Below are 15,454 nucleotides of genomic sequence, written 5' to 3' on the forward strand. Positions count from 1 at the left end.
CTGAGGGGGAGAGTATTAGGAAGTGAGCTGAGCAGTAGCAAGGAGTCAGAGAACAGGTCCTAGAGGGCTTTGGAGGTCACTGGACTTCTACTGTCAGTGAGTAGGGGGATGTTGGAGGATTTTGAGAGGTAGTGTAATGATCTGAAGCACATTAAAAAAAAAATTCCTTCAGCGGCCATATTGACTACTTGCAGGGTACAAGATGAAGCAAGGAGACTAGAAAAGAAGCTGTTGTAATATTTGTAGTGAGAGATTAGGATGATCATACAACCTACCCTTAGCAATATGTTTTGGAGAGCCTTCTGTATCTGTTCAAATAGCTGTAAGTCATTCCTTTTAGTAGGTACACAGTAATTTGGATTTACCAAAATTTATTCAACTCTTACCCCTATGGATGTTTATTTAGCTGGTCTCTAGTCCCTCCCCACCCCCACTCCTTGTATACACATCTTGGGATATTTCTGATCCAGAGAGTTGAACATTTTACTTTTTGAAAAAATGATCTGTTCTCCAACAAAAGATTCATTCCACCATCAGAAAATGCCCTTGTTGGGCTGGGGCTGCAGCTCAGTGGCAGAGAGCTTGCCTAGCATGTGTGAGCATTGGGTTTGATCCTTAGCACCACATAAAAATAAACAAATAAAATAAAGGCATTCTGTCCATCTGCAGCTACAAAAAAGAAAGAAAGCAAGAAAGAAGGAAAGAAAGAAGGAAGGAAAAAAAAAGAAGAAAAATGCCCTTCTTTCTATGCCATAGTTTTTATAATCACATTTTTCCAGAGGGCAAGTTGAGAAGATACTGTCTAAATGATGATTTTAGTAACTATAAAATAAATTTTATATAACTTAAAATTTATCTTTAATAGTAGTAACAACGTTAATGAGGTTATATATTGTGTTGTTTAGATTCTCAAAGTTTTTCTGGCATCATTAACTTGGATAAGCCTGTGATTTGCTCTTTGGCTGCCATCATAAGATATCTCAAAGAATTTAACTTGGAAAAAATGCTCTCTACACCTGAGTAAGTACTTTCTCAAAAGTCAAATAAAAGAAAGAAAGAAAGTAGGGATCATATTAAAGACATTTTATAAATAGAATTTGGTAAATATACTCAAGAATTTTACCTGCTACTGACAGAATATCCTACTAGAGTACAAGGATGAACTGTTTGGTATTGTTGTTGAAGAATAATAACAAATATTAATAAAAATACTGTTAGGCTGGGTGTGGTGTGGCACTCCTATAATGCTAGCTACTTGGGAGGTTGAATCAGGAGGATCATAAGTTCAAGATCAGCCTGGGCAATTTAGTAAGACTCTTTCTCAAAATAAAAAGAGCTGGAGATGTAGCTCAGAGTTAGGGCCTAGCATGCACAAGGGTTCAATGCCTAGCACCTTTCCCCCTACACACATGCAAAAATATTGATAGAATTCTGTCATTACATTCATGATAGCTATTTGATAAATTTTTACCTATAAAACTGTGTTAATACAGTTCATGCTAACTATATTAAGAAAATATTAAAAAGCACTCATAAAAATCACCACTCTTCTAATTCTTGGTTTCAGTTCTTATATTATAGACCATAAAGTTGAAGATAAAAGGGTCAACTACTAACACAGACAGTGTTTTGCAAGAGCAGTTAGCTTTGTAAGTTTCAGAAATTCCAAAGCTGACAATTGACGTTTTGGACAAATACTAGCTTAATCAGAGGTTGATGGGGAGAGTGGAAAAAAAGGCAGGTACCCTTGGAATATCGTGATGTCTTTGCTGTGTGTTTTCCTGAGTGGTGTTTAATATCAGATTATCACTTATCTGGAAAAGTTTTGTCCTGTTTACAAACAAAAATGGCTACCAATAGGAAACTTGATTTATTGTGTCATATTTATGAAATGTAATTTTATACAGCAATGAAATGATTGAACCACATGATCAATATTAAAATTTTCATTAGCAGTATACTGAGCCAAAATCAAGTTGCTGAAGCACACAGCCCATACATTATATGAAATTAGAAACATCTGTAACAGAACACAGACATATTTAGGGAAGGTATAAAGACATGTATGGACATGAACAACAAATTGAGAAGAGCGGTTTCCTACAGTGAGAAGGAAGGAAAATGACAATGGTTGGCAGGAGAAATGCATAGTGGAGTTCTTATGAATTTGTTTTTAACCTAAGTGTTCTATTAACCTATACACATTTTAATGTGGCTAAAATATTTTATTCAAAAAAAAGTAGCAGCCTTATATTTTATGTCATTAGATTCAACTTTGAGCTTTAAAGACAAAAAAAAAAAAATCCGTCTGTATGGCTGATTGTATTGGATCCTTAAAGATTAGGTGATAAGCCACCTACCATTTGATTTGTTCTTGGTAGAAAGCCTCTAAGTAAGTCAAGTCAAATTAGTGACCTAGCTTGCCTGTTACGATTTGCGTTTCTGTCTCTACATCACCAAACAAAGAAGTATTACCTCTGGAATAAAGAAACCAACTTTGTAATTTATAAGTTAAGCTCTGATGTGTTTAGAAGTAGTTGAATTTGGGCCTGAAAGAGTGTATCATCTTATATTTAAAAAGTAAAGATATCACTAAATATTAATAAAATCTAATATGTCTGTGTGTACTGAAATTTATAAAGCTTATTTTTAAATGACCTGAAGGCAAATCTCTTGATTAAATTGGGTGAAACTGAAGTTCTCTCCACACATGTTTGGTGGTGGTGTTTGTTGTAGGATGATCAGGAAACTGGCTCTGCTGGTGGCTATATGTCTACCTGCTGGATAATTCATAAGCCAGAGTCAAAAAAGGCATGAAATGCTCCAGAGTGAAAAATCCCCACTTTGTGTATATTTCCAGAACCTCGTAGGTAATCAGTAAGTGTAGAATTAATGAAAAAAGGAAGGAATTCCTTATCCTGGAGGATAGACTTGATTGGAAATTGCAAAATGTCATTGGAATTAGAATTCAAGATTAAAATGAATGAAGATGGTAACCAAACTGGTACTGTTGTTTTGTTTAAAGTTGATTACGTTTTATAGGTGACATGTAATTTTACTCTGAAGATAATTCCAAAAATGTAATTCGGCAATACTTATATTTTGGAAAAAGAAGAAATTCTTACAGTGATTACTTTGGGAAAGTAAATATTCTCCTTGTGTGTGAAATTCAGTTGTATTACTTTATAATCACATATTATGCTGCTGAACTTTTCAACTTTTGGTTCAATAGCAGTGTTATTAGGAGAAAAATAAATTTAACTTGAGTTTCTTTTTTTGGTAAATGCTTTCATGAAAATTGCAGCATATATCATGAAAATCTTAATATGCATTTATTTAAAGATCTTGTGCCTTTACAGTGGAATTTAAGGTAGTTTGAGAAAATGCAGCATGTCAGGAATTGTTCCTGAGAATAGGTAAAGTGAGGGTTTATTTAAAAAGACAAATTTTGAGGTTTAAAAATTGGTTTGAGATTTTAGATAGGTTTATTCCAGAGAAAAATTGTATAATAGAATAAATAACATATGAGGAATGTTAGTTATTGCTACAGTTTGGATGTTGAATGTCCCCCAAAGATTCATGTGTTAAAGGCTTGGTCCCTTGCCCATGGTGCTGTTGGGAGATGGTAGGACCTTTCAGATGTGGGAGAAAGTTCATCAGGGTGTGCCCTTGAAGGGAATACTGGGCATACCCTTGGCCTCTCCCTCTATGTCTCTTTGCTTCTGGGACCCTGTGCAGTGAGCAGCTTCCTCTGCCATGTATTCCTTGCCATGATGTTCTCACCCAGAGGCAATCCAAGTGACCATAGACTGAAACCTCTTAAACTGTGAGCCAAAATAAACCTTTCTTCCTTATAAGTTTATTATCTTATGTTTTTTTCATAGTAATAAAAGGCTGATGTAGTTATTGTGACAGCACTAATCTGATTCCTAAACTTCTGAAATTCAAAGGAATTGGCTTATTTCTTGTTGGAAATGATTTTTTTTTGTCATTTTGGATGACTTTTATTAAGATTGGTTTAGTCAGAACTTCAAGGAGGCTCTGGAAATTTTTAGGAAAGAATAAGAAAATCCATCCAAGATGAACTGTCAAACTCTTTTATTAGAAAACTTCTTATGATCACAGAAGAATATATGGTGAATACTTTCATTAGTGAAAGTAGATTTAATATATAAGCTACTTTAATGACATCTAATGGATATAGTCCAGTGATGCTGTTAATCATCCTAAAATCATAAGACCTGCCAGTATAAAAGAGGATTATTTTGCCTTAAATATCACTCCAAAACCAAAGACAACACAAGTAAAGAAACTACAGACCAACATTTCTTAAGAATATAGCACAAAAATCTTCATCAAAATACATACAAATGGAATTCAGTGGTATATAAAAAGGATTTAGGAATATAAATTTGGTTTACAAATCCCAAACCCAATTCTTGTAATATACTTTGTCAGTAGAATAAAAGACAAAACCTATACAGTCATTTCAATAGTGAGGAGAAGCTTTTGGCAAAATGCCAAAAATATTTTTCATATTAAAAAAACTGAAACCAAAGGAATTTTCTTGACCTGAAAAAGCATATTTATAAAACCCTCATAGCTAACATTATACTTATTGATGAAATTATGAATGCTTTTCCTCTAAGATTAGGAACATGATGAAGGATGTCTTTCTTACCACTTCTGATCAGCATTTTACTGGATATTCTGTCTTGGGGTACCAGGCAAGAAATGAAGTAAAAGGCATCCAGATTGGGAAAGGAGAAGTAAACATGAACTTGTATGTAAAAAGTCCTAAAGATTCCATACAACCATTAGAGATATATAACATATGAGTTCACTGCAGGATGTGAAATAAATAGTAAAACTAAACTGTATTTTTTTTTTTTTTTTTTTCTAAACTGTATTTTTACATACTTGTAAGTAAGAATACAAAAATAAAAATTAAGATTCATTTACAATAGCCTAGAAAAGAATTAAGATGAATTTAATAAAAGAAGTACAAAACCTATATTCTGAAAACTATAAGACGTTGTTGCAAGAAGTTAAAGAAGAATTAAATAAATGAAAAGGAATCCCAAGTTCATGGGTGAGAAGATTTAATATTGTTAGATCAATTTGGGGAATATTATATCTTATCAATTCACCACAGTCTATGAAATCCCATCTGGTTTCTCTGCAGAAATTGACAAGCCCATCTCAAAATTCATATGAAAATTTAAGTACTCAGAATAATTCTAACAGTTTTGAAAGAACAGAGTTAGAGGACCCAAACTCTTATTTCAAAACTTACTACAAAGGACTGACATATGATCAATCAAACAGAATTGCGAGTCCAGAAATAAGGCTATGCACTTGTAGTCAATTGATTACTGGCAAGGGTGTTAAGATAATTCAGTGGGAAAAGAATATCACCCCCTGCATCTTGTGTGACCCCACCAGTACAGGACTCTTAGAAGCTTGTACCCATTTGCCTCCTTACTTTGCCTCATGTACTTTGTCCCTTGTCTGAATTTGCTTTGTGCTCTTCACAATAATAAATCATAGCTATTAGTACAATTTTATGTTGCGTTGTGTATCTTCAGAGCAAATCGTTGAACTTGGCAGGGTTCTTGGGGACTGAACATATACCTTACTTATTTCCCTCTCTAATGTGCTTATTGTCAGCATTTAGGAATGGTGTCATTCATTTAATTAGAAGTGCAAATACTGTAAGACTGTAGTTTTGTGATGTAATGCAGTGTATAACTTGTCAACTGCCCAAAAGACAAATGATGAACTTATGAGCTCTGAAAACCATATAGAGAACTATCTTCTGCTGTAGATTCCATATGTGACGAGGTGGATTTTTTTGGTCTTTATTTCTATTTTTAAGTGATATTTAAATGATGGATCTTTCAGATAAGGTTTGCTCCTTTACTACCTTTGTCAAAATTAGAAAGATTAGCTTTTGGAGGTTTTGTTTGTTGTATGTTTTCCCAAAAAAGTAGATTAAGAGTGATAGAGAATCTTTAATTTCCCTGGTAAGCTTTTGGCAAGGACATTTTCCTTTGGGGTTGTGGTTCAGCGGTAGAGCACTTGCCTAGTGTGTGATCTACGCTAGGTTTGGTCCCAAGCACCACATAAAAATAAACAAAATAAAGGTATTGTGTCCAACTACAACTAAAAAAAAAAAATATTAAAAAAAAAGAAAAGCATTCTTTGTGTTTTTGGTGTCCGAAATACTAATGAAGTATTTTCCCATGTTACTTATAAGATTTCTTTTCAGATTTACACAGTGTGGATTTCATTCAGGCATTATTTATAAGGTTCATTTCACGGCACCTAAAATTTGGCTTGAATATTTTAGGTCATTGATCATATATTGTTGAATACCTGACAGTGCTGGCACATAGTTCAAAAATATATAGAATTTCTCATGGAAATCAGAACTGACAGAAGGAAATTTCTATTGTATTTGGAGGGAAGAGTCCAAGTCCAAAATATTATCAATTAAATATATTGAAGCTCCAAAAGCATGGTTATTCTTTGTAGCTGCTTGATAATTACTGTTCCACAGGAATTAGTATTAAGTTAATTTCAGATCAACCAGTGGTTGATTTCTTTTCTTAAAATCAGCACAGATGTCAGTTTAAGGAAACAGTTTCTCACTGCATCTAATTTGAAATGTGAGTACTTGTTCAGTTAGGACAAAAAGAAAATGAATGACAACAAAGCAACCCAAGGCCAACTAGCCAGATAAAACCCTGATTGATATAACACATTAATATTGTTAATGAAAAGAAACTGTCTTTGTAAAGATCTAGGATTATGAGCTAACCTAAGCCAATTTGCTTTGGTCATAGTTACTGATTTCTTTTTGATACTGTAGCTATTGAAAGTCTTCAGTAATTCTTTGTAGATGAGGGTTCTAAGCTTCCTTCCCCATTCCCTTATACCAGGTAGTATGTTGGTCCAAACCAAATTTTGTCACATGTACAGGGACATATAGTGAACACTAAAATAGGCATGTAAAATCTTCTCTGGTTCAGAAAATTCTCTTTTTGGTATTCTGGCATGCCTTGCTTCAGCAGTTCACTTCAGACATACATGACACATAATAGGAGCAGGAGTTCACTTTTAGTTAGAGTCAGTTGAGAAAATCCTCAGATTTTGGAAGGAATTTGCATGTTACAGTTGATACTTCTTCTGGATTTTTGATGGGCTCCCTTCATGCTGGAGAAAAAACTAAAGATGTTATAGCTCATTGCTTACAAAATTTTGCCACTGTGGGTGTTCCAAAACAGTTAAAAACAGATAATGCCCCTGGTTATACTTCTACCTCTTTTAAACAATTTTGCTCAACATTTGGCATTACTCATATAACAGGAATCCCATACAATCCACAGGGACAAGGCATAGTTGAAAGAGCTCATCAAACTATTAAAATGTACTTATTAAAGCAAAAAGAAGGAATTGGGAAGGGGTATATATTCCCCAAAGATAAACTTAAAATAACCCTTTTTACTCTAAACTTTTTAAATTTGGATTCATCAGGACTTAGTGCTGCGGAAAGGCATATGTGTCCAAAAAATGTACATAAGCCCAAGGTACTTTGGAAGGATATTCTAACAGAACAATGGAAAGGTCCTGACCCAGTAATTGTCTGGAGTCGGGGGTCTGTTTGTGTGTTTCCACAGGGAGAACAGCAGCCGATTTGGATTCCAGAGAGATTAACCAAGGTCCTGACCCAGTGATTGTCTGGAGTCGGGGGTCTGTTTATGTGTTTCCACAGGGAGAACAGCAGCCGATTTGGATTCCAGAAAGATTAACTAAAGCGATTTCTACAGACCAAAAAGAAGATGATTTGGCTCAAATCCATAACAACTGATATCCAAAACTCCAGTTTGGCTATTCTTACATCTGCAACAGAACCAGGATGCTTTTTTCAATATCTATTTTATTATTGCCCTTTGCCATATCATGAAGTTCTATTTTGTTTTTTGAGCTCATACAGACCTAGGTTAATGTTTTGCTGATCAGTTCTATTTTTTGACTATAGAGTTTTTAAGCATTGCAATGGAGATTTCACCTGTAAAAAGTTATAAGGCCTTTACTATAATGTTATGTGTTATATGTATTATATTATGTGTGCACACTTGTGTTTTGTGTTATATGTTTGAATGTACGTATGTCCATATATCATATATGATGAGCGCTCATGATAAAATGGATCCAAATATTTTTTTTTCACGTGATTTATATGGTTTAATTTAAATTGGATAAACAAATGTTGAGGATTGTTTTAATATGTAAACAAAAAAGAAGGTTAACAGATCTGTTTGTTTACTTTCACCTTTCCTTTTCATTATATTTAATAATTCTCTTAAAGATAATGTAAATTGTTAAGAAAATTGTTTTCTTTTAGTGCCTTCTGTAGTGTTACATAATTTTTTCTTTAGCCATTATTGCCAGAATTCCTATCTTCATCCCAGTGCCGGTGAAGACAATGTAAATTGTTAAGAAAATTGTTTTCTTTTAGTGCCTTCTGGAATGTTACATAATTTTTTCTTTAGCCATTATTGCCAGAATTCCTATCTTCATCCCAGTGCTGGTGAAGTCAAAGATAAAACCAATCTACAGCTTCTACAATAGCCATCACTGAACTGCTTGCAGAACTTGCCTGGACACATTGTGAGCTCACCTGTATGCATTGTGAACTATCTGTTGGTGCAGCGACTTGTGGTAGTGTTGGGGTATTTTTGCTGATGATGTCACCGGTGGTACAATTTTTCAAAGGAGCCCTCAATTGGCTTAATGTCATGGCATTTTGCATCCTCCTCTACTAGTGATGGTCTAAAATTTGGGGGCCAACAGAGGTGAGGCAAAGAACCTCACCCCCCCACAGGTGCAAAGGCCTATCCACAAGTATGGCTGTATGCTGGACCGGTAGTCAGTGACGGGTATGATCCAATTGCAGTGGTACCAACCTAAGACAGGAGGCTGACGCCTAGAGGTCAGTTCATCCGATGACGGGTAAGGACCATATGTTGAATTGGACTGCCTAACAGGCACGGTCCCTAAGCCACATGCTTGTTGTTTAAACAGAGAGGGGGAGATGTTGAGAGCCACAGCCAAAGGGGCCCCAGCAAACTTCCAGCTGCCAGCAAACTTCCAGCTGCTGGCTGATGATTGGCTCACAGCGGCTCCAGCAACATCTAGCTGATTGGCTCCTCGGCCCCAGCAACATCTAGCTGATTGGCTCCTCTGCGGTGATGCTCATTGGGCTGTTTCCCTGCCCTTTCAGACCACGGAGCTGCTCATTGGGGGACTTTTTTGGCTCCGCCCACGTGACCCAGCCAATCGGCCTCAAGAGCAGGAGGATTGTGGGAGGTGGAGAGAAGCTTGTGTGGGAGAGAGAGGCTTGTGGAAAGCCGGTGGTGGCAGTTGAGGCTCTGAGGGTTTTTCCTGAGAGGCTATTTTGTTTGGCGTGTGTGGTTCTAAAAATAAAGTTAGTTTCTTTTGACAAGTGGCTCCTGATTGTGCCCAGCCGGACTGCGGCAGAATGGAGGATGCTTTCAGAACCATAAACCTAAAACATCATCCCTAGGGATGGATTGTTGGGTTTACTGGTTTATCAAATTCTGTCCATGTGAAGGTGTGGGCAATTAAGTGGTGTTTCAGTTAATGGTTTACACACTTATATGCCATTTATTTCACCAGTGAAGAAAGATTTCTTACACCTCTGAGATAAAGAGAGCTAGCAGAGATGCTGGATTAAGGCTTCTGGGTTAGTTTTTCTTTCATTTTATCTGTTAAGGTCTGAATGTTCATTTCCCTCCCAAAATTCACGTTAGGTTGAAGCCTAATCACTAGTTTAGTAGTATTGAAAAGTAGAACCTTTAGGATGTGATTAGGTCATGTAGTACACTTATTAAAGAGGTTTGAGCAAATCTGTTTGTCCCCATCACCATATAAGGTGGGCATCTGTGAGGAATAGGCCCTCACCAGACTAACTGTGCCAACTCCCTGGTCATGGACTTCCAGCCTCCAGAACTGTGAGCAACACATTTCTTTTGTTTATAAATTACTCAGTCTAAGGTGTTTTGTTAATAGCAGCCCCAAATGACTTAGGATACCAAATAAGCATCCTTCTTAAGGTCTGTGTTGGATTAGGGCATTCACATGTTAACTCCTTATCCCCAGGCCATAGTTAGTTGAATTAACTATGGATAAAGGGTTCATATCTGCATACAAGAGTATCTGGTTAGATACCAATTCGGAGTCTAGGCTGTCAGCCCTTCCAGTTTAGATCTTTAGCTAGAGATTTGTGTGAACATCTTTCAGCTTCCCTAATTTCACTGCCTAATTGTTTTTGCCTGTAAATTATATTTTATTTTATTTCAGTCATTTTTGAGGGTTTACTGCTCAAAGGGAAGGAAAAAAACAAACCAAAACTGGCTTCCCCATAGGAAAGTGGCAGACATTTGCTGGGCATCTATAGTCTGCTAGGTGATTGTACAAGATGAGTAAGACATAAATAAATAACTCTTGCCTCCAAGGAACGTAGATTTATTAAGGAGGTTAGAAATACAACATAAATTGCTGAAATTCGAAACAAATTAAATTGACTCCTGTAAGAGGGAGAGAAAAGCCACACATACCTGCCATCTATCAGTTTTGGAGTTGCTGCCCTTTGAAAATCATTAATAGGTTATCATCCTTTGCAAAGTAGATCAAACCTGTTGCAGACAAATTACACTGCCAAAGAACAGTGTTCAGTAACTAGGCAACGTTCCTAACGTGAAGTAAGTTGTTTCTCTTTTCCAGGGCTTTGGGCCTTGGTTGGGGGAGTCATCTAGAAGAAAAGGGATCTCTCTATGAATACTGTTTCTTTGAGTTTTGATTTTTGGTTATATAGATTCCTAGATGAGGACTCAATTCCATAACTGGCTACGGAAACTGGATTCTTACTTTAGTCTCATTTTCAGCCGTGAGAAATGCTGTTAGGTTTGACAGTGTAACACTAATGCTTTCCTTACTTAGTTAAATGAACTGCCATTATTTTTCTACTCCTTAAAAATAAGCCATCAAGTCTGTTAAGTGCTATTGGCAGAAATGTCTGATTGACGGATAAAGGAAATTGAATTGCTGTAATACATTGATTAAGACTTCTTAACATGAATTGGAATTGTACATACATTTATTATGTTGCATTTCCATTCTCAAGCCTATTTGAAATTTATTGAATTTTAAGTTTAGTTTTGGGTAGTTATGGGGACATAAGGAGCACCGAGAGTTCTTTAAGCTTAAGGAAATAACTTTTGCTATACTTTCTGTTTTATATTTATAAACATTGGCAACCTTAATGGGTATTGTTAATCATAGAGTAAATAACATTTGTTGTATCTATCAGATATTGAGTACAGGCTTTTAAAGTGTTTATCAAGATGAGGTCATGCTAAAGAATAAAGAAACAATTTTAGTATCTTGACATATTTTTCTAGCTAATTGCATAGCTTTTCTTAAAGATACCACCACATGTTTTGCTAGTGATAAAAGACTATATTTAGTTCTTTTCCTGGGGAAATGTAAAACAAAAACAAAATATTGTTACCATTGCTTTCCCTTCATGTCCTTGCTTTTGATGTTAGATCAGCTGTCCTCTTGGAGCAGACACTGTCCCAGTAAAACTTCATTTTGCTCCTTTTGGTTTGATGTTCTATCAAAATGCTAATTTTTATCATAGTGTTACTGTATTGTTTTTGGTTCCTAAATTAGTTTTTAAAGTTTCGTTATGCACTTTATATGTTGGCTCATTTTATTTCATTCTCTCACAGGAATTTCAAACAGCTGTCAAGGGAAATGGAATTTATGACAATTAATGGAACAACATTAAGGAATCTGGAAATCCTACAGAACCAGGTCAGGTACACACAAAGGCTAGTTGACTCAAAATGGTTTTGAAAAAAACATTTAGAGTAAGGTAGCAGTCTGTTTTTAGGAGTGCAGATGGAAATGAGCAATAGTGTCTTCAACTGCCTGCTCTGCTTGTCATCTGATAGTTGATTTCTGTATCCTCATTCTATATAAATGTTTCTTTGGGAAGGTATCAGCTTTGAAAATTAATATGAAGTAGATTTTGGTGGCATCTGGTTGAATATATTTTTTCCTACATGCCTTTAACTCTTTGTTGAGTTGTTTGCACTGTTCAGTATTATCAGCATATAGAACAAGTCATTGTGATATTCAGCTTGACTATAGGATGCATCATATCTCACGTCACAAACTTTCATCATTGTTTATTTGGCCTTTGTTGGTCAATTAGGAAGATAATGGAGACTTTAAAATTATTATTTTCACTTATTAAATTATCACTGGGAAAGGTGAGACATTATATTGTAAAATTAGTGTTATAACAAAGTGATAAATAAAAACCAATTCCAAACAAAGTACCAATTTCAAATTATTTGGTTGAGTATTAGAAAATATGAATCATCTTAATCATGGTTTTAAAAAACTCTCCAGAAATATATATTACTGTTGCAATAAGTAAATACTGATTTTTAGTCTCTTGATATTTGGGTCTGCACAGTATTAACTAGTTTCTTCCTTTTTGCAGTCTGTCCTAGTGTACTCCAGCCAGACTTGTTTTTACTCATTAATAATTTTATCATTGTTACTGAGTTATCTAGGGTCTGCACATCAGTCCTTGCAGGTCTCATTAGCTCTGCATAATGCCCATGATAGGAAACAAATAGCAGGGAATGGAAGGACATTCCTTGGCTGTAGAAGTGCTCCTGTCCCAGGCCTGCAGGCACAGCTCCAGCATTCCAAGCTTTCTTTTTTCCTGCCATATCTTCCCTATTCAAATCCAGTCAGTTCTGAAATCCAATTCCTGAGGCAGGAGTCACCTACAATCCCAATACCTTTTAGGATCCTTTCTATTGTCAGGACTTGAGTCATTGTAGAAGCAGAAGGTGCTTGCTTTGCCACTTAACTTTGGCCTCCCTTTCCACAGAGCCTTCTGATTAACTTATTTTTAGTTAACCAAAAACTACCCAGATTTTTCTCTTTTCTGTGATAAATATCAGTACTTATCTTGTGTGAATGTGTGTATATATCTATGTGTATATGTTTTCATTTATCAAACATCAAATGAACATTTCTTATGGCCACACATTATGCCAGACATGTATAGATTTAAAATTGGAATAAATGGAATAATTAAGGTACATGAACAACTAATGATTTGGCACAAGTATAATTGTCTAGTTAAAAAAAATTGTTTTCTGATCTTTCTTAGACTGATATGAAGACCAAAGGAAGTTTACTTTGGGTTTTAGACCATACGAAAACTTCATTTGGGAGACGGAATTTAAAGAAGTGGGTGACCCAGCCACTTCTTAAATTAAGGTAAAAGGAATTGTTTTCTGTGTGTTTAATCTGATATTATAAAATTGTGAAATTAAATGTGTTAGCCTCCTTAAAAATCCAGGGTTACCATAACTTAGAGAACACAATTTTAAATTGGGGAAAAATATCTTTTACAACTGGCAATAGATTATCTAATAGTATGAAGATTTTTTTCCTGTATCCTCAAGAATGAACCTGCTTGCAGATTGAAAATGGGTATGTTGTCAAGGGACAGTGAGTTATCTAGTTAGTTTGGGTTATCACTGGCAAAAGGAGCAGGGGGAGTAGGGCTAGAGGGACTATCTGTGCCTTTTATGGAGGGCTTTGAAGGTGATGGTGAGGAGTTGGTAGCCAGAGCCAGTTAATTCAGTGATTGTGAGCATAGGGGTGACATGGTCAGTGCTTGGCTTATAGGAGGGAACTAAATGACGATGCAGTGATTAAGTTAGCAATTGGTAGAGAGGTGCTGAGGACCTGAGTTAAAGCAGTGATGGCTTTTCTGCTGAAATCCAAAGCAGGTGAAACTTTTAGGAAAGTAAGAATTAGTAGACCAGGACTCCTTCAGGGAACGTACTTGAGTCAGCTGCCTGAAACACAGTGGTTTTCACGTATGTCTGCACATTGGAATTGTGGGAAGCTTTGGATGCCTGTGTCCAACTTCAAAGATTGTGATTTAACTGGTCTCCATTGTGGCCGGGCAGTTGGAATTTATAAAAGTTCCCCATATGACTCATAAACAGATAAATATAGGAACTCTAGCCTATGACAGTGCTGACACTTGAAAAGAGTCCAGTTTATGCTTACTGAATATATGTTCTTGAGTTCTTTATTATGTATTTAATATTCAGAATCACTCTCTGAGGTAGGTCCTTAAAATGAGGAAACAGATCCAGAGCACTTATTATCTTATTCAGTATTTCACAGGTGGTAGAGGGAAAGCCCAGATCAAATTCCAGCACTGACCTTATAGGCTGAGGGACACTAGCCATTGCCCCACATGGCTGTACCAAAGCATGGTGTGCTGGTGAGCAGTGTGGCTGTGTAACAGCCCTGTTGGCTGAGTCAACCCCACTAGGCCCCAGTGTTCTCACCCTTGAAATGGTAAAATTCCTCCTTACTGGATTGCTGTAAGGGATAAAATGAGACAATAATATTGACAACTGTTTTTGAGCTCTTTATCTCATACCAGGCACTCTGCTGGGGGCTTTATGTGTCTTTTAAACCTCACAACAGCCTCACTAAGTAGATGCTATTATTAGCTCCATTTTGCTTGGGGATTAGTAAGATAGGGTCACTATCTTCAATAAGGGAGAACAGATGTTGTTGGTAATAAGCTCTAAGACACATTGATGATGAAGATTACCAAATCACTTCAGTCACTTTGATTTCCTTTCATGAAGACCTTAAGACATCAGAAATTTACAAGGTAAAGAAGAAACCCTAAAAATGGAAGTATCTCCTTTTGTTTAATTTTCTGATGAGATGAAATGACAATTTTGAGATGAATTCAAGTAGACCATGTTTGTCTGCTCTTTGGGGGCTAAATCCTGTATTCCCTGGGATCCTATTTTCTGAGAAAGGCTGAGAGAAAATATGCCAATAAACACTGATGCTTTCAAGTGTGAAGTTTATGCTGGCCTAATGCTTATATTTGCCAAAAACTTTTTTTCCCTAGATCTTGGTTGTAAAACTTTTATCCTCCCAATCCATTAAAATCAACTTTAAGGTCTTGAGGGTATAGCTTGGTGGTAGAGCACTTGTCTAGCATGTGCAGGACCCTGTTTTCACTACCCAGCATTGCAAAAACAAAACAAAAATACACATAAAAAAAATTCCAGTTAAATCCTCATGGCTCTTGTAACCTATTTCAAACAGATGCCTAGAAAAAAACCATCAAGTCTTTAGTCAGTGGCTCAGCTATAGTTTTATTACTGTTCTCTCTCTCTCTCTCTTTAACACCAATCTAAGTGCAGAGCTGATCCACATCAGTGCTTCCTCCAGGCAAGCATTTTGCCTTTGACACTGACAACAGCCAAATGTTAGTTTAAGGTCTGGT

At 36.1% G+C, this 15,454-nt stretch overlaps 1 protein-coding gene across 2 annotated transcripts in view; it reads left to right on the top strand.

Annotated features, from left to right (window-relative positions):
• Positions 1 to 15,454, top strand: part of Msh3 (mutS homolog 3) — a 185,245-nt gene that overhangs the window by 67,653 nt on the left and 102,138 nt on the right. For both annotated transcript variants that reach the window (XM_046427851.2, XM_058574355.1), the window contains exons 10-12: positions 906 to 1,020; positions 11,823 to 11,907; positions 13,289 to 13,398. In XM_046427851.2, the coding sequence (XP_046283807.2) occupies positions 906 to 1,020; positions 11,823 to 11,907; positions 13,289 to 13,398 (310 nt within the window). The remainder of the gene's footprint in view (positions 1 to 905; positions 1,021 to 11,822; positions 11,908 to 13,288; positions 13,399 to 15,454) is intronic.

Source organism: Marmota monax, unplaced genomic scaffold, assembly GCF_021218885.2.
Source record: "Marmota monax isolate L192 unplaced genomic scaffold, Marmota_monax_Labrador192_F-V1.1 WCK01_AAM20220418_F8-fsc00018, whole genome shotgun sequence".
Classification (NCBI taxonomy): Eukaryota; Metazoa; Chordata; class Mammalia; order Rodentia; family Sciuridae; genus Marmota; species Marmota monax.